Source organism: Ammospiza nelsoni, chromosome 24, assembly GCF_027579445.1.
Source record: "Ammospiza nelsoni isolate bAmmNel1 chromosome 24, bAmmNel1.pri, whole genome shotgun sequence".
NCBI classification, from domain to species: domain Eukaryota; kingdom Metazoa; phylum Chordata; class Aves; order Passeriformes; family Passerellidae; genus Ammospiza; species Ammospiza nelsoni.
The window spans coordinates 2,325,414-2,344,221 of NC_080656.1; the positions used below are offsets into that span (position 1 = coordinate 2,325,414).

The following is an 18,808-nucleotide window of genomic DNA, read 5'->3' on the forward strand; positions in this document are numbered from 1 at the left end:
CCTGGGGACAGAAACAGCTGGGACAGATGAGCAGAAGAGCGATGAGGGCAATGGGGAGGGATGAGGAAGATGCTTAAGTGGGGCAAAGATCCTGGAGACAAGGACAGCTGGGAGGAACAAGGATGATGGGAAAGGACAAGGACGCCTGAGAGGGATGAGGTGATTGAAAGGGAGGGGACAGTTGGTGGGGGACAAGATTACATGGGGGGACAACGACACAGCAGGTGAATGAGGGTGCTGGTGAGGGACAAGGAAGGCTGGGGGACAAGGAGGCCTGAAGGAAGAGGACAATGGAGGAAGGACAAGGATTTCTAGGGGGTTGAGGACTGCTGGAGAAAAAACAAGATTGCTTGGGAGGGACAAGGACAGTAGTAAGGCTGTAGGGGGATGAGGACAGTGGGGACACTTGGCATGAGGGACAAAACAACTGATGAAGGATGAGGACACTCAGGAGGGCTGAGAAGGCTGGAAATGAGGATGATTAGGAGGGACAAGGACATTTAGAGGGAGCACATGGACACTCAGGTGGCTTGGGAAGGATGAGAACATTTGGGAGAGACAAAGATAGAAAACGTGGGACAAGGATGCTGAGGAGGGACATGAACTATCAGAGATCACAAGGACAGTTGGAAGGAATGGGCATTGTCAGTGGGAATGGGGATGGTCAGGGGGTCAACAAACCTAGGGAAAGACAAGGACACAGGGTGGACAACAGTGCTTGGGCTGGAGAAGGATAGTTAGGGGGGATGAGGATGCTGGTGAAGGAGCAGAACACTGAGGGAGGACAAGGACACTTAGAGGGATGCAGACTCTTGGGGAAGATGAGGATGCTGGGGAGAAATGAGGAATTTGGGAAGGGGTGGGGATGCTGAGGAGGGATGGGGACACTGTGGAAGAAGGAGGACACTTGGGAAGGACAAGAACGCTGAATAAGGAGGGACACCCACCCACCTAGGTGCCACCCACCCTTTGTGGGTGGCTTTTCCTAGTAAAGAGCCCCTGTTTGGGGAGCTGCCCAATAAAGCTGGATTTTAGCTGAGCCAAGGGCTCTGGCCTGGCTGTGTCCTGCGCCCTGGGGACTGCCACGCTCCTGTCCCTCCTGCCTGCAGCTCACCACCTTCCCTGGCCCAGGGGCTGCCAATCCCTGTCCCTTGGCCACCTGGAAAGCAAAGGACACATTTTCCAACACCCTGTAACACCTCACCACCCCCAGTGCCCACCACTCTGGCACTGGGGCACTGCACACCATTCTGTGAGCTGCTGTTCAAGGCTGCCTCTGTCCTGGCTCTCTGTGGCACCTCCAGCACTTTCCACCAGTCCCAGGTGGCAGAGTGGACTCCGGGTGGGAAGACCTGCTCCAAGGGTGATGGTGGTGGTGAGGGACCTGCAGGAAAGAAGGCAAGAGATGGTGGCATCACCGTGGTGTCCCAATGGAACCATTTTCATTGAGTGTGGGAGCTCCAGTTGTGGGTTTCTCTGGGTCTGGATTGAAGGCACTTGGGACAGTAGTTCATGTTTGGACTCAGGTGTTTATTATTTCTTATCAGTGAAACAGTCTCACTATTGTGAGGTTGGCAGCCTTTCATTAGAAGGCACAAAATGGCCAACAATCTCTTGTTCCAAGGTCTTTTAAGACTAAACTATCCAATTAAGAACTGACACCTGGATTATTTTCAATTTAACCCAATAACTGATCCCTCAAAGCCCACAATGGGGACTTTTCTGCCCAATTACCAAATGCCACCCAAACCCAAGAAGAAGAAGGAGGAAGAAGAAGGAAGAAGAAGAAACCCAGGACAAACCCCATGCCCTCCATCTTCCTTCCATCCACAACATACTAAAAATCCCAAAACCTCAATTTCTCACCCAGTGATACACCTACACTACTCTCTATAGTCTATTGCACACTTTTGTGGGTTCCAGTCTATCTTGAAGTCTGGGAAAATTTCTCCATGAATGAGGAGAAAGTTCTCCATGGAGGGTCACTGATTTTGACTCTCCATGAACGAGGGCACCCCAGAGCAGACACAGAAATGTTCCCTGTGGTGCCCTGGGTTTGCACACTTGAGAAGGTGACAATGCTCAGGGTCAGAGAGGGGGGCCAGGGCCCTTCACTCACCCCTGTAGGCCCCATCAGTGTCCTCCAGGCTGTAGCAGAGGCCGTCGACAGCCACGGCCAGTGCCCGGGCAAAGCTGGCATCCAGCAGGAAGGAGCCGTCGCAGGAGCTCACCAGGCTGCAGCGGGTGCTGGCAAAGTTGTCCTCTGACACAGACCCCCAGCCGTTCAGCAGCGACCCTCCTGGTGAGCCCCCTGTTGCTGTGTGCTCTTCCTCCTCCTCCTCTTCCTCCTCGTCCTCTTCCTCCTCCTCACCCAGCTCAGAGGCCGGTGGCCCGTAGATGTAGCCGTAGGTGTGCGGTGGTGAGAAGGAGCGTGGTGTGGTCGGTGCTGGGGGTCTGTGGGGAACACAGGGGGGGTACTGCTGGCACCAGGGGATGCTGCAATCATGGGAGTGTCCCAGGGGATGGGGAATACCTGCAGCAGGTGGTGTCCTGGTCCATCTCCAGCACCTCAGCCACCTGCTGTTGTGTGAGGACCCCATCGCTGAATGCTGGCGAGAGGCGCCCGCTGGCCAGGGACATGTCCTTGGAATACCTGGTAGCCAGGAACATGTCCCTTGAGTGCCTGGCCTCCAGTGACATGTCCCAGGTGTGGCTGGTGGCCGGGGACATGTCCTTGGGATACCTGGTGTCCAAGAACATGTCCTTCTGGTGACCAGTGACTGGAGACACCTCTTCAGGACACCTGATGGCCGGAGATGTGTCCCTGGAGTGCCTGGTGGCTGGAGATGAGTCTCTGGGATGCCTGGTGGCTGGAGATGTGTCCCTGGGGTGCCTCAAGGCTGGTGACATGCTTTCAGGGTACCTGCTGCACAGGGACATGTCCCTTGTGTGCATGGTCGCCAGTGATGGGTTCCTGGTGGTCTGAGACATGTTCTCAGAGTACCTGGTGTCCAAGAACTTGTCCCTGTGGTGCTCAGAGACTGGGGACATCTCCTCAGGGTGTCTGCTGAGTGGGGATGTGTCCCTGGGGTGCCCAGTGGCTGGCAATGTGTCCTTGGGATGCCTCAAGGCTGGTGACATGTTTTCAGGGGACCTGCTGCACAGGGACATGTCCCTTGTGTGCATGGTCACCAGCGATGGCTCCCTGGGGTACTTGTTGGCTGGGGACATGTCCTTGGCATACCTGGAGGCCAGGAACTTGTCCCTGCAGTGCTTTGTGCCTGGTGACATCTCCTTGGGGAGCCTCGTGCCTGGGGATGTGTCCTTTGGGTGCCTGCTGGCTGGGGACATGTCCTTGGGGTGCCTGGTGGACACTGAGATGTCCCTCTGGCACCTGGCTACTGGTAATGGGTCTCTGGGGCACCTGGTGACCAGGGAGGTGTCCTCAGGGTGCCTGGTGGCCAAGGCTGTGTCCCTCTGGTGCTTGGTTGCTGGTGATGGATCCTTGTGGTGCCTGGTGGCTGGTGACATGTTCCTGGGGGTCCTGGTGGCTGAGGACACATCCTTAGGCTGCCTGCTGTCCAGGAATATGTCCTTGGGCTGCTCAGTGACCAAGGACATGTCCCTAGGGTTCCTGGTGGCCGGTGACACACCCCTGGGGCTGTCTGTGACTGGGGACCTGTCCCTGGGGATCCCAGTGACTGGGGACATGTCCTTGGGATGCCTGGTGACCAGAGACGTGTCCCTGGGGCACACGAAGGTCGGGGACCTGCAGGTGCAAGGGACATGCTGGAGTTTGCAGCGAAGGGCTGGGTTGCAGGGGACTCACCTGGATGGGGCCACCCAGACTCACCGTGTCACCGGTGGGTGCCAGGCATGGGGTGGTCTCGGGGGTGTCACCGGTGACGTGGTTACACCAGAGGCCAGCGGGGTGCTGCCCCGGTGTGGCTTTGGAGAGCTGAAGGCCGGTGGCCGTGGGTCCCTGCTGTCCATCCTGGCAGTGGCAGTGCCACTCTTGTGTCCCCTCTGCTGAGGCTGCCTGGCTGCCAGCCCCAAATCTGTGCCCCACTCGCCTCCAGTCCCAGGGACAGGGACGTGGCTGGGGCCAGCCACGAGCAGCGGGGTGCTGTGCACCTGGTGCAGCTCTGCGGGGGGAGTGAGGGACATTGGCCATGGGCCATCACCCTGGTGTCCCCCGTGTCCCCCCATGTCCCCCACACCCACCTCTCTTGCGGACACGCTCCCAGGGCGCTGGGTTTGGGGTGCTGGGCGAGGAATGCACCCCAGGGTGCCCCCCAGCACAGCACCCCATGTCCCCGAGGGGGGGTGGGTGTCCCCCATGGAGGCTGCTGTGGATGGGGGGCGTGGGGGGACCAAGGCTCGACGGCTCCAAGGAGAGGGCTGGAAGAGTAAGAGAGGTCAGGGCACCCATGAGGCCATGTGTCCCCTGTCCCCTCTGTGCCTGGTCTGTGTGTCCTCACTGCCTGCAGGCAGACAATGGGGAACACCAGTGGGGAACCCCATGGCACTGGGGGTCCCCCAGCATAGGGTGGGGGTCTTGGGTACACTTTGCTGGTCCCATGGCACTCTGTGGGGTCCTAGCCTGGGCTGGGGGTCCTGCTGCAGCAGGTCAGGGTTCCATGGAACCGGGTGGGAATCCAATGGCATCACATGGGGGTCCCATAGTACTGGAGGGGGTTCATGGCAGAGAGTGGGGGCTCTGCGGCACTAGGTGGGGGTCCCAACCCTATTGTTCACTGCAGGGGTGGGGGTCCCATGGCAGTGGCTGGGGGTCACCAGTCCCCAGGGGGCTCACTGGAGGGGTGGGGGTCCCTGCCATCACTGCCCAGGAGCCGGCTGCTGAGGCTGCTGCTGCTGCTGAGGTTTCGGGGGGCACAGCTGGGTTTCCAGGGGCCACCAAGCCACGGAGAGTCACCAGCCACCAGCCTGCAGGGCGAGAGGTGCTGTCAGTGCATCCATCCCCCCCCACACCAGGGATGTGCCGTGTCCCCCAGCCCATGGCCTCTCACCTGTGGCGAGCTGCAGCGTCCTGGCTGGCGCGGCGCTGGCACAGGAGGAGGAGGAGGGCGAGTAAGGCCAACCAGAGCATGGAACCAGCGGCTGCGATGACAGCAGGCTGCCGCAGCGCCTGCACCACCCTGCTGCTCCCTGCTGCCAGCCCTGCAAGGTCCCATCAGTGTCACTTCATGTCACCACCCTGACCCCCACCCACACCCTGCCTTGCTGTCCATCTCCTACCCAGGACTCCACAGGTGGCATTGCTGGGGACCCCCAGCCCTGCGCTGTTGAAAGCGGCCACCTGGACACAGAACTCGGCCCCGGGGTGTGGGAGGAGGGCTTCCAGGTGCCGGGTGGCTCCGTCCACTGTCCTGTTGGTGGGATGCTGCCAGCCCTCACTCATTGACCAGACCTGGCAGGCACCAAGAAGATGTATCCCTTAGGTGATTAGCCTTGATGGACCTCCTTGGACAGACTCCTTCAGATGAACATCCCTTGACAGACTCCCATTGACGGATCCCCCATGGACAGATTCACTTGGATGGGTCCCCTAAGATGAATCTCCTTGATGGACTCCCCTTGAAGGACCCCTTTGGATGGGCTCCCTTGTATGCCCCTAGGATGGACCCCCTTGGGTGAAAACTTCTTGGGTGGATCCCCATTGATGGACCCCCCTTTGGATGGACCCCCTTGGGTGAAAACTTCTTGGGTGGATCCCCATTGATGGACTCCCCTTTGGATGGGCTCCCTTGGCTGAATCCCCTCGGTTGGACTCCTTTGCATGAACTCCCTTGGATGCCTCTAGACAGATGCTCTGGGAGGGACCTCCACCCTGGCTGGCCCTTTTGGATGAACCCCCTCCTGGACAGACTCCTTGGATGGTTCCTCCCCTTGGACAGACCCCCACCTTTGCCAGGCTCCCTTTTTGGATGGATCCCCTTGGATTGACCCTCCCTGCCCAGAAGACCCCCGCCCTGCCCCTTTGCCCCTTGCCCCATACCTGGTAGCCCCGGATGACGCCGTTGTGCGCTTCAGGAGGAGGCGGCTCCCAGCTCACCACCACGGTGCCGTTCCCTGCCTCAGCCTGGCTGATGGTGACACGCTGGGGAGCTGCACTTGGCACTGCCGGGACAGGGATGCTAAGACCCCTGGGACCCCCAACAAACCTCCCCACCACCACCCAGGCATCCCGGGGGATGCACAACACACCCTCCTCGGGTATCCAGAGGTGCCTGCTGTTGCTGTCTGAGCCCTGGCTCCCTCCGGTGTAGGGTCGGACCTTGAACTCGTACTTGTAGCCCCTGCGGAGCGCGGGGATGGTGGTGCTGAGCTCCCTGCCTGCATCGTGCTGGACCCAGGAGGTGGCGACCGGGAACAGGCTGCGGTACAGCACCACGTAGCCCACGGGCACGGGCACCGGCATCAGCATCTGGAGGAGAAGGGAAGGATCCCGAGTTAAGGTGGGACACGGGGATGTGTCCCGTCCCCTCTCCCCTGGGAGTGGCATCACACGAACCTGCCAGCGGAGCTGCACAGCAGCAGTGGGCAGGGCGGTGCTGTTGTCCAGGTGCAGCCGCACGGCCAGCAGCTCCCGCGGGGCAGAGTCCTGCTGGCCCGTGGCCAGACGGTCTGTGGGGCAGAACAAGGTGAATCCAGCACCAGGCAGGACCAAAGCACCTGCCCAGACACCCCCTGAGATACCTGCACATGGAGATACTGACGTCTACCTGGATGGACTGACTCTTTTGGACAGACACCCTTTCATTGGTTTGCCTTCAATTGACCCCTCTTGGAAGGGTCCCCTTTGATGTGTTGCCCCTGGGGACATGGGATGGGATCCCATGATTCACCCCTCCATGATGTCCCTTTGGATGGATATTTCTTGTTCTATCCCCCTTCAATGTACTTCCATCTTCCATAGATCCCCTTAAATGGATCCCCTTGGAGGAACCAGGTTGGCTGGATCCCCTTAAAGTGGATGATCTTGAATGAATCCCCTCAGATGGACTCCCACCTCAGTGCATTTCCATAGATGGATCCCCTTACATGGATGGATCTTGTTGGATGGATGTGTTAGGATGGACATACCTTTGGAAGTTCTCCTTTTGATGGATCCCCTCAAATGACTCAGCTGGATGGACTTTATTTGATGGATGATGGCTGATGGCTGATGGCTGATGGATGATGGATGATGGATGATGGATGGCCTTGGATGGACCCGCATGGACAGACTGCCCATGGATGAACCCCATTAGATGGATCCTGTCAGATGGATCCCCTTGCATAGACCCCAAGATATCCCTAGTGCCTGTGGTGGCGGAGGTGCCAGCACTGACCCTGCACGTGCAGGACGGTGGTGGCGGCGGCGGTGCCCAGCTGGCTCTGCGCTGTGCACACGTACGCGCCGGCGTCGGCGGCCGTCACGGCATAGAGGCGCAGCGTGTGCTCCCGGTCCACCTCGTGCCTAAGGGTCACCAGCTCTGCATCAGCCTCATCCCCACACCAGGGATGGGACCTCTCCCCCCTGCCACCACCTACCTGCCCCAGGGCAGGTCTCCGTGCTCCTTGTGCCACTGCACCTGTGGCGCTGGGTCACCGCGGGCGCTGCAGCCCAGCTCCACGGTGCTGCCAGGCACCGCCATGGCATCGCTCGGGTGCCGCACGATGCTCGGCTTCTCTGCAGGGGGACATCGAGGACATGGCACCATGGCTGGCTGTGAGGTGCCCACCAGCTGTGGGGGACCCTTGGCTTACCCAGCACAGAGACGCGGGCGCCCCGGCTCTCCCTCCTGCCTGCCTCGTTGGCCGCCACGCAGATGTAGAGACCGGAGTCGCTCCGTTGCGCCGATGCCACCTGTAACTTCCCCTTGGTGACCGTGTACCTGCCACCTACCAAGTCCAGGGTCACCCCATCCTTCTTCCAGGTAATGTAGGGCTCGGGGTACCCCAAGGGGGGAACACAATCCAGCTCCAATGCTTGTCCCGCTGTGGTCACCAAATCGCCCGGCTGCAGGCGGAAATTGTCCCGCAGCACTGCGGTGGGAGGGCACATTGTGGGTGGGGGGAACAGGATTTTCTGGTGTCTTCCCACCAGCATCTCCCACCCACCAGGCGTCCTTACCAGCTGGAGTTTGGGGTGCCGTGGCCACGCTGGGGAGGCGGCAGCCTGTCGGGTGACAAGGAGGTGGGGGAATGCCAATAGGTGCCCCAGGTGGGCATGGTCTGAGACCTGGGGTGGGGCAGGGTTGAGTGGAGTTTGGCCCCATGGGCTGCACTCACCTCCGCGGTGCAGGGCGGCAAGGCAGAGCCCCAGGCCCAGCGCCGTCTCCCAGCCGCCCGCCATACCAGCCCTGGCCAGCCTCAGCCTCCCCGTTTCCTCCCGAAATCCCGGTTCCTCCCACCCGCACCGGGGCTGGATCCGGCTCCGGATAGGGGGGTACAATAGCCGGATGTGGGGGCCGGGAAATGCCGGGGGGGGAAGGTGGCGGTGAACACAAACATCTCAGCCATCCTGGGGCACGGGGAGTGCCCGGCCACCAGCGGCACCCGGAGACAGCAGAGTGGGGGACACCAGCAGTTAATGAATTTAATTAGTCAGAATAAATTCCCCTTTTCCTTCGCCATGTTCAGAGGAAAACAAATTAAGAAGAAACGGGCTCTCAGCTGAGGATGCCATCAGTAGGTACCAGAAGGAACAGCCCAAGTTCTCCCATGCATTAAAGTGCCAGTTTCAGTGCCAGCCAGGTGCATTGGGTCTGTGTGCTCTTACCTGTCAGCCACTTCTCATGTGTCCCCCCACCCTGGGGGACCCCTGTCCCACAAAGACACCCAAGGGTGCCGCCACTGTTCGGGTAGTACGTTTAGTTTATTGGTTAGTAGTGCACCCCGAGCACTCGGGGGTGCCCCGGCACCCACCCCGGGTGCCCCAGGGCCCGGCTCGCTTGGCCGGCCGCTCTCTGCTTTTCATCCTAAACCTATTTCCCATGAAGGCTTGGGGAGAGACAGCGCCATGAGCCCCAAAACCGGGGGATTTTCACAGAAAATCCTACCATGGCAAAGGGGCAATGCTTGGACCAGGGCTTCCAGCCCACGTTTAGGGGACATTGCAGCTGGGGAGCTGGGGAGCAGGAGGGAGCCCCCTGTTTGGGCCGCCTGGTGCGTGTTGTGGCTTGTGTGCCAGTGCATGTCCTGCTCCATGCATGGGGACTGTGCCATGGCGGGCACCGTGCTCTTGCTCTTGTGTGCCAGTGCATGTCCTGCTCCATGCATGGGGACTGTGCCATGGCGGGCACCGTGCTCTTGCTCTTGTGTGCCAGTGCATGTCCTGCTCCATGCATGGGGGCTGTGCCATGGCGGGCACCGTGCTCTTGCTCTTGTGTGCCAGTGCATGTCCTGCTCCATGCATGGGGGCTGTGCCATGGCAAGCACTGTGCTCTTGCACACACGTGTGCATGCAGGGTCGCTGGGTGCGCAGTGTGTGTGCTCCCTGTGTGCGTGTGCACGCTCCAAGCACGCCCAGCTGCTGTGTGCTCGCTCTCTTCACACACATTACACACACCCTGTGCAAGCACAGCACACACACTTTGCACACTCACTGCAGGCTCCACGCGTGCCCTATGCCAGCACTGCAGATTCACTCTTGTGCATGCTCTGAGCACACTCAGCTTCTCGTGTTGTGCACGCTCTTTCCGCACACACCATGCACGCCCTGTGTGTGCTTTGTGCAAGCACTGCACACACCCTCTGTGCTCACCCTCTTTGCACACTCACCATGTGCTGTGTGCATGTCCTGTGCACATGCTGTGTGCAGGTTCCCTCCCCATGCTCCCTGCACACCCTGCACAGGCGCTCTCTGCATGGACTCTGTGCATGCTTGGAACACACACGCAGGGCTGGCATGCTCACAAAGGCCATGCAGGCTCAGGGGACACTCTGCACACCCCATACATGCCCTGTGCACACTCTGCAGCTTAGCTGCACGCTCCATGTGTGTGCTCTCCATGGGCTCCACGTGTTTTCCTGCATGCTCTGTGCATCCTCTTCGCACACTGTGTGCACACTTGCTGCACACCCTGGTGCCTGCCCCCGTGTGCACAGTCCATGTGCCCTCCTGCACGCCCCATGCACGTGTGCAGCGCTCCATCGCTCCCTCTGCACGCTCCATGCACCCCTGGCACACTCTCCGTGCGCTGATTGCATGTTCTCTCTGCACACGCGTGTGCACACTCGTCCCGGCGAGAAAGCCATTAAAGCGATGCCCCAGGAAGACGGGGGACGGAAGAGGGGAGCTCTGGGTGGGATCAATAGGAAATTAGTGACTTTACGCCGAGCAGAATGACGCCCAGTGGCGGAGCAGGGCCGTGCCGGTGTCCCCGCTCGCTCGGCGGCGGCAGCGCGGCCGTGCCGGTGTCCCTGCCCCTCGCACGCTGCCACCAAGGCGCGCACAGTCCGCCGCTCAGGCGCTGATCTCCACGGCGTTGGCCTCCTCCTGCTCGCGGATGACGTGCACGCCCGCAGTCCGCAGCAGCCGCGGGGCGCCGCGGGACCGCGCCGGGGAGCCCGGCGGGGAGCGGTGCGTCCGCGTCGAGGCGGGCGAGCGGGCCGGCGAGCGATGGTAGCGGCGGGCGGAGCGCCCCACGGGGCCCGGCGAGCGGCCGGCGGCGGGCACGGGCGAGCTGCTGTAGCCGGGCTCCACCGTGCCGCGGGGCTCGGGCAGCGAATCCTCCTCCGCCTCCGGAGAGTCCTGCCGAAAAACAAGGGCAGAAAAACGTGGGGCATGTGCGAGACCCTCTGCCGGGACGCTTCAGCGTGCTACTGGTGCTACTGGTGCTACCGGCTCTCACCTTATCTTTAAGGATGTACAATGCCACCGGGTTCTTGCGCTCGTGCTCGCCGCTCCGTGGGATGCCCTCGGCTGTGCGGAAGGAAGGGAAGGTGCTGCTCACCATGCCAGGAGCATCGGTGTCCCCCCATGCCCGGAGCATTGGTGTCCCTTGGCGCACCACTGCCACACCAGGCTGCACTCACCCTCGTGCTTCAGGCGCTCCTCGTCCTGCTCGGCGTAGTCAGAGGTTGGTTGTGTCTCTGCTTGTCGCTTCTCCCTGGAAAGGGGCAGCACTGGAATCGTGCTGGAGGAACGGGGGGAACTGCCTGTGGCTCGTCCAGGGGGGGTCAGGTACTGCAGGGATGGGATGGGATGGGATGGGATGGGATGGGATGGGATGGGATGGGATGGGATGGGATGGGATGGGATGGGATAAGATGGGATGGGGTGGGGTGGGACAGTACGTCTGTCATGGCATGCCATGCCATAGCATGGTATGGCATGTCTTGGCATGGCATGGGATAGGATGCATCAAGATGAAATGAGATAGGATGGTAAGGACAAGATAGGAAGAGATGAAATGGGACAAAACAGGATGGACAAGACAGGATGGGACAGGATGGGACAACCCCCTTTATCTCCCATGTCATCCCCACACGTACTTCTTGGAGGGTTTCCAGCAGGCACAAACTGTCACCAGCGTGACAAGAAGGAAGATGCCGCCCGTGGACAGGATGATGTAGAGAGAGCTCCGGCCTGCAGGAGAGGAGTGAGGGGGGACAACACCCCAAAAAATTTTAGCTGAAAGCATCTGCAAGGGGTGGCCAAACCTGGGAGCAGGAAGGGGAGAAGGGTGGCTTACGGTAAACAGTGAGCTTCACGGGGACACTGCGGCCATGGCTGATGGGGTTCTCCACCAGGCAACTGTAGACATCATCGTCAGCCATGAGGACACGGGTGATGGTGAGGATCTTCTGGTCAGGGGAGAGGAGCAGGCGCGAGTCGTTGCTCAGCGGCCGCCCGTCCTTCAGCCAGGTGTAGGTGGGCTTGGTGCCATTCTCGTGCGAGCAGTTGAGGGTGAAGAACTCACTGAGCTCCAGCACCGTTGAGGAGGCCACCAGTACTTGTGGCTTTGAGACGGGAACTGTGGGCAAGTAGAGGAACCACAGTGATGCCACATTTCAAGGGATGGATGGGCTCAGGGGGCAGGAAGAGTGACACCAAAACCCCACCAACCTGAGGTGGCTGAAACCCCCAAAACCATCTCCCAGCTGGAGAAAGCCCTCCCAATGTGTGCTCAGGGAACACATCCCATGGATAACCCAATTTCCGCTGTGTAGCATGATATTTTCTGAAAAATCCTTTCCTTGGGATTTTTCCTCCTGAGAAGCTGAGAAGCCTCAGGAACAAAATGTAAACAATGATTATCTGCTGCTGTGGAATGCAACAGGTGGATCTGTGATTGGTCTTGTGTGGTTGTTTCTAATTAATGGCCAATCACAGTCAGCTGGCTCAGACTCTGAGACACAAGCTTTTGTTATCATTCCTTCTTTTTCTATTCTTAGCTAGCCTTCTGATGAAATCCTTTCTTCTATTCTTTTAGTATAGTTTTAATATATATATCAAGATAATATCCATATATATAATAAATCAAGTCTTCTGAAACATGGAGTCAGATCCTTGTCTCTTCCTCATCCTCAGATACAAGCCTTTGTTATTTATTCCTTCTTTTTCTATTCTTGGCTAGCCGTCTGATGAAATCCTTTCTCCTATTCTTTTAGTATAGTTTTAATATAATATATAAAAATATAATATATATATATCAATATAATATCAATATATATATAGTAAATCAAGTCTTCTGAGATGTGGAGTCAGATCCTCATCTCTTCCCTCATCCTCAGACACAAGCTTTTGTTATCATTCCTTCTTTTTCTATTCTTAGCTAGCCTTCTGATGAAATCCTTTCTTCTATTCTTTGAGTACAGTTTAAATATAATACATATCAATATTATATATATATATATATATATATGTATATATGTATATATGTATATATGTATATATGTATATATGTATATACGTATATACGTATATATGTATATGTATATGTATATATAAAATACCTATATATATATATAATAAATCAAGCCTTTTGAGATGTGGAGTCTGGTCCTCCTCTCTTCCCCCATCCTCAGACCCCTGCAAACACAGTCACACCCCGGCTGTCCTCCTTGCCCTTACTGTCCACCGTGAGGTTGATGGTCTTCTCGCCGGTGAAGGTGTCGTCGGTGATGGACACCTCCACCTCGTAGGCGCCCTCGTCGGCCAGCTGCAGGGGGCTGATGAGCAGCGAGCCGTTCTCCAGCACGCGGATGCGGTCGCGGTAGTCGGGCCGCAGGTTGCCGATGATCTCGGTGCCGATGGACTGGACCACGGTGACGGGTTTGTCCCTCTTCAGCTGCCACTTGACCACGGGCTTGTCGGCGCTGGCGCTGGCGTAGCGCACCGACAGCAGCGCCGCCTTGCCCGCCGTGCCCCGCACCAGCGGCGTGGGGCTGGTGATGTTCACCCCTGCCAGCAGACCTTGGGGTGTGGGGGGAAAGAGCGGGGTGCCCAGCATGGAGGAAACAGGGAAACGCCAAGTGAGCACCCCCAAGGTGCCCAGCTTGGTTCCATGAACTTTGCAAAGATGCACGTGTGACCCCAAAAATGCTGGTGATCATCCTTGCCAGCAGACCTTGGGGTATGGGGGGAGACAGGGGGTGCCCAGCATGGAGGAAAGAGGGAAGCGCCAAGTGAGCACCCCCAAAGTGCCCAGCTTGGTTTGGTAAGCTTTGCAAAGATGCATGTGTGACCCCAAAAGTGCACGAGGGGTGGTGTTCATCCTTGCCAGCAGACCTTGGGGTGTGAGGGGAGACAGCGAGGTGCACAGCATGGAGGAAACAGGGAAACACAAAGCTGGGGCTGTGCTGAGCACCCCCAAGGTGCCCAGCTTGGTTCCATAACATTTGCAAAGATGCACGTGTGACCCCAAAAGTGCTGGTGATGTTCATCCTTGCCAGCAGACCTTGGGGTGTGGGGAGAGACAGGGGATGCCCAGCATGGAGGAAAGAGGGAAACGCCAAGTGAGCACCCCCAATGTGCCCAGCTTGGTTTTGTAACCTTTGCAAGGATGCACATGTGACCCTAAAAGTGCGTGAGGGGTGATGTTCATCCTTGCCAGCAGACCTTGGGGTGTGGAGAGAGACAGTGGGTAGCCCAGCATGGAGGAAACAGGGAAACGCCAAGTGAGCACCCCCAAGGTGCCCAGCTTGGTTCCATAAGCTTTGCAAAGATGCACGTGTGACCCCAAAAGTGCACAAGGGGTGGTGTTCATCCTTGCCAGCAGACCTTGGGGTGTGGGGGGAGACAGCGAGGTGCCCAGCATGGAGGAAACAGGGAAACACAAAGCTGGGGCTGTGCTGAGCACTCCCAAGGTGCCCAGCTTGGTTCCGTAACATTTGCAAAGATGCACGTGTGACCCCAAAAGTGCATGAGGGGTGGGAGTCCTCCTGCACTCAGATCAGTGCAACACGAGAAAAATCAAGGAATCAACCCTAAAATTGCTTTGGGCATGGGAGGTGGGTTGTCACAGACATCTTTTATGAAAAATCCTTTCCTTAGGATTTTTCCTCTTGAGAAGCTGAGAGGGCTCAGGAACAAAATGTAAACAATGGTTATCTGCTGCTGTGGAATGCAACAGGTGCATCTGTGATTGGGCCATGTTGGTTGTTTCTAATTAATGACCAATCACAGTCAGCTGGCTCAGACATAAAGTCTGAGCCACAAACCTTTGTTATCATTCTTTCCTATTCTATTCTTAGCCAGCCTTCTGATGAAATCCTTTCTTCTATTCTTTTAGTATAATTTTAATATAATATATATCATAAAATAATAAATCAGCCTTCTGAAACATGGAGTCAGATCCTCATCTCTTCCCTCATCCTCAGACCCCTGTGAACACGGTCACAGTGGGTCAATGCAACCCCCTGTGAAGATGCATTATCACCCCTCAAAGCTGCATTGGGGATGGCAGTGCTCCTGCAGCCAGGCAAATATTACCAACACTTTGCAAAAATGCATGCATCACCCCAAAATGCAAGGAGAAGGAGTGGATGGCACACCTCCTGTTGCTGGGTTTTGCAAAAATGCATGTGGTGCCCCCAAAATGTGCAGGGCTTGGGCAGGAGCTCTTCTGCAGCTGGGCCTATGCAACCCTTTGCAGAAATTCATCTGTCACCCCCAAAAATGCAGGGGAGTGCTCCTGCAGCCAGGTCGATGCAACCCTTTGCAAAAATGCACACATAACTTGCAAAAATGCAGGGGTGGGAGGCAGGTCGAGGCAGCCCTTGGCAAAGCTTTATCGTTGCCCTGCAAAAATTGCCTGCGAGTGAGAGATGCCAGTGCTCTGATCAGTGCAATGCTTTGCAAAGATACCTTAATTCCTCCAAAAATGGTGAGGGGGAAGGATTTTGTATCACACCCCCATCCCCATTGGATGCTCCTGTCCAGACAAAGCCCCCTCAGACAGAAAACTGCATCACGAGATGCACGTGCATTGCTCCTCATCGCTGGTTTCGAGCCAAAAAAGGCAGGGAGAAAGTGTAAAAACATGATTTTCTGAGGGAGGCCACTCTCCAAAACGTTCTCCCTCCCCAAAATACCTTCAGCATCCCCGTCCTGACATCCCAGAGGTGCCATCCGTGAGCCCCCCATACGGACGCCGCCACCCACAGCGAACAAACCCCATATTGAAGAGGAGGGCAGAGTGGGAAAACCAGCTGGGCTGGGAGAAGCAGGAGCAAGAAAGGCCTTAAACAAGCCCGAAAAGTCATGGGACCTATTGGTATGCAGCGTCCGTCCGTCTGTCCTCCCCGGCAGCGCCACAAACAGGCCCTGGCTCGCCAGATTTGGGGAGCCCTTGCCCCACAGGGAAGGCCAAGGCATGGGATGGGGATGTGGCCTTCCATGCATCCCTGCCCCCTCCCTGTGCGCTGCTCTTTAACTGTTTCTTCCCCTTTTTTAACCCTGTTCCTAGCTTTTTCTGCACTCTGGATAAAAAACCAAAATTGGGGAGTTCATTAATAAATCAGGAAATGTTCAGTTTTCCTACAGCATCTTTGGCTTAGGGATGGAGATCTCGCAGCCCTTTTTAACCGATTTGTTGAAAAAGCCCACCAAAAATCCTCATTTTCACACTATTTTGTGGCACAAATCCCTTTTTCTTTTGTTCCCTGCACTATTTTTTGGGGTGTCCTCACTGCAGCCCTGGCTGTTTTTAGGGTCTAAATCAAAGCCAGCAAAAACCCAGTTGGTTTTGTTTTTCATCCATCCTCCACATCTGAAGGGAAATGGGGCCTCCCCAGAGCTGCTTTTGGGTGCAAACTTTGGTAAAACAGAACAAAATTGTTGAAGGTGATTTTCTGTGTTGCCAGACCTGGGATGGGGTGGTTTGGGGCTCATTGAATTCAAAAAAGTGAGAATTTAGAGAAAAATTTAGGGAGAAAATGATGGAGAAAACAGAGGGTGGCAGTGGGATGGGCAAGCCTAGAAATGGGGTGAAAAATGACTTTTTAAGGACAGCTGAAGAATGGGTAAGAGAAAATATTTGGAGATGCTAAAAAATTAGGAAAAAATGGGGTTCGGGGAAGGAAAAAACCTGGCGAGAAGCTCAGGATGGGGGCAGCGCCAAATCCTCCCCGACATCAGGACCTGCTTGGCTCCAGAAAAGCGTTTTCCCCATTTTCATTCCAATTTCCCCCCTTTTTTCCCAGCTCCCAAGCAGAGGGTACGCTCGGCAGCGCAACAACCCTCCCTCAACCCCCCCCTAGGGCATCACCACCCTCACCACCCCCCCGGCCCGCTCCCTCCATCATCTGGACATCCCCAAAACCATGGAAAAAACGGGAAAATAGTGGGAAAACAGGGAAATCTGCGTACCTGCGTGCAGCGCCAGCAGCCAGGTCAGCGGCAGCAGCCCGGGGGGAGCGGGGTGGCCCCGCGGGGCAGCCGGCGCTCCCCACATTTCGGGCAGGCTCGCCCCCCGAATCGCTCCGCTTCCCCACTCCGGGCACGTCCCTCGGAGCTCCCGGCTTGGCGCTTCGCCCGGCTAATTTATTTTTTTTTTCCTTTTTTTTTTTTTTCTTTTTTTTTTTTTTTTTTTTTTTTTTGTTCTTTCCTTTCTCAATAGAGCCCTGTGTCCTGGTGGCTTTCGCCTCCTCGGAGGCCTCGAGCTGACATTTATTTGAGGAAAAACCACTCAGATTTGCAATTTTTTTTCCCCCCGCTTACAGACCCCCATTTCCATGTTTTCTACACTTGGGGTGGGGAGGCATCACCCCATCGAGCCCAGCTGAGGTTTGCCATCCCCTCCGCGGACAATCCAAAGGGATTTTGGGCTCTGAACATCCCATTCAGCTAAACTGGGGTTTTCTTTAGGAAGGGTGTTTTGCAAAGCTGAACCCCCACCCCAAAAAACTACCCCGCTTTTTTTTTTTTTTTTTTTTTTTCCCTTTCCCCTCTTCTCAGGCTCTAAAGCGAAGCCCGGTGGCATCCAGGCTTCATTCCAACTCCATGCCAATTAGCGCCAGTTCCCCGGGCACCGCTGAATAGGGCAGCGGGATGTGAGGCAGGATGCCCAGAGCCACTTCCCACCCCCTGCCCGAGCCCTGCCAGGCTCATCACCCCAGTGAGACACCGCCCACCCCCCGGGGGTCTTCTGGCCCCCAAAAGGGGTCGATGCCTCCGAGCATCCTGTCCCAGAGGGAGGGAGATGCTCTGAGGGAGACGGGTTATGGGGAGATGGTGCAGGGGGGTTGGGGGATGCTACAGAAAGAGGCTTTGAGGTAGTTTTGGGGAAACATTAAGGGAGGCAGATGCTTTGGGGTCACCTTTTGGGGAGGTGCTTTGGGGGGATGCTGTGTGATGTTATAAGGGGATACTCGGAGGGAGTCAGGGATGCTGTAAGGATATTTGGGGGCGACTCGTACAGGGATGCTGTGTATGGGGTGTTCCAAGGATGCTCAGGGGGCAGTTTCAGCGATGCCCTGAGGCAGACACGGTTCCTCCGCCCCTATTCCAGCGGAGGCGGGACTCGAACCGGTGACCTCAGAACCGTGAGGGGCTGGGGCTGGGGGCGGCCTGCGATTGGCTATGGCGGGGGGGCGGGGCTTGAGGCGAGGCGGAGCGAGGATGGGCGTGGCCGGGAGGCCTGAGGGCGTGACCGGGGCTCCCGGGGGCGTGACCGAGGCGAGATCGGGGCGTGACCGAGGCGACATCGGGGCGTGGCCTAGACGTCTGGGGGCGTGACCAGGATGCGACGGGAGCGTTACCGGGACTCTCTGAGGCGCGGCCGGGGCGTGGCCGTGCGGCGGAAGTGGCGCCAGGATTCAAAGCTGCGCTGGCGGCGGAAGTGGCCGTTGGTGCGGTCTGAGGGGCTGCGGGGAGCTCGGGGCTTGGCGAGGGGGATTACCGGGGGGATTACCGGGAATGAAGGTGCACAGTCTGGGGAGGCGTTTGGGGGATACGGGAGGATGGGCCCGTGGGGCAGCGCCCAGGGACGGGTGAGGGTACACAGGGGGTGAGGAGGGGCTGGCCGGGATGGAGGGCGGTGGAGTTCGGGTACCGGGAGATCGGAGCGCGAACCTCGGGGAAAGGGGGAGCTGGAGGTGGGGTAAAGGAGGTGGCAGTGGGGATAGAAGGGAAGGGGTGCAGTGATGGGGCAGAGGGGCTGTCAGCCGCCATGGGCTGGGGGTCCCCGCTCAGAGCTGCGGGAGGGCAGCGCGGGGAGAGGCTGCGGGAGCTGGGGCAGGTGCGGGTTGGGGTGCAGGGGATGGGGCGGGTGCGGGTTGGGGTGCGGGAGCTGGGGCAGGTGCGGATGGGGCAGGTGCGGGTTGGGGTGCAGGGGATGGGGCAGGTGCGGGT

At 57.7% G+C, this 18,808-nt stretch overlaps 2 protein-coding genes across 2 annotated transcripts; both read right to left on the minus strand.

The window, feature by feature from the left end:
• Positions 1 to 985: 985 nt before the first annotated feature.
• ROBO4 (roundabout guidance receptor 4) lies at positions 986 to 8,529 on the minus strand. Its single transcript, XM_059488188.1, is given in 24 exon segments — positions 986 to 1,043; positions 1,045 to 1,159; positions 1,247 to 1,384; positions 2,120 to 2,454; positions 2,534 to 2,653; positions 2,744 to 2,926; positions 3,005 to 3,157; positions 3,245 to 3,769; positions 3,854 to 4,145; positions 4,225 to 4,401; positions 4,817 to 4,947; positions 5,031 to 5,181; positions 5,260 to 5,431; positions 6,020 to 6,141; positions 6,229 to 6,448; positions 6,536 to 6,648; positions 7,356 to 7,483; positions 7,558 to 7,696; positions 7,774 to 8,052; positions 8,141 to 8,185; positions 8,299 to 8,418; positions 8,421 to 8,444; positions 8,447 to 8,490; positions 8,492 to 8,529. Coding segments are annotated over 24 exon segments (3,822 nt in total).
• An 800-nt stretch (positions 8,530 to 9,329) lies between these two features.
• On the minus strand, positions 9,330 to 16,944 carry HEPACAM (hepatic and glial cell adhesion molecule). Its single transcript, XM_059488359.1, has 7 exons — positions 16,826 to 16,944; positions 13,088 to 13,429; positions 11,706 to 11,987; positions 11,506 to 11,599; positions 11,047 to 11,120; positions 10,863 to 10,933; positions 9,330 to 10,762 (listed from the first exon to the last, which is right to left on the minus strand). Exons 1-7 carry the CDS (start codon positions 16,908 to 16,910, stop codon positions 10,475 to 10,477), a joined length of 1,236 nt encoding a protein of 411 aa, XP_059344342.1. The 5' UTR covers positions 16,911 to 16,944; the 3' UTR covers positions 9,330 to 10,474.
• Between the last annotated feature and the right edge of the window lie 1,864 nt (positions 16,945 to 18,808).

What these genes read in the sequence shown, in the direction of transcription:
- HEPACAM (XM_059488359.1), bottom strand. Translation starts at nt 16,910, where the DNA reads ATGTGGGGAGCGCCGGCTGCCCCGCGGGGCCACCCCGCTCCCCCCGGG. An exon ending in TGCTGGAAACCCTCCAAGAA is followed by an intron (nt 11,121 to 11,505) that starts GTACGTGTGGGG and finishes GCCCCTTTCCAG; the next exon opens with GGAGAAGCGACAAGCAGAGA. An exon ending in TGTACATCCTTAAAGATAAG is followed by an intron (nt 10,763 to 10,862) that starts GTGAGAGCCGGT and finishes GTTTTTCGGCAG; the next exon opens with GACTCTCCGGAGGCGGAGGA.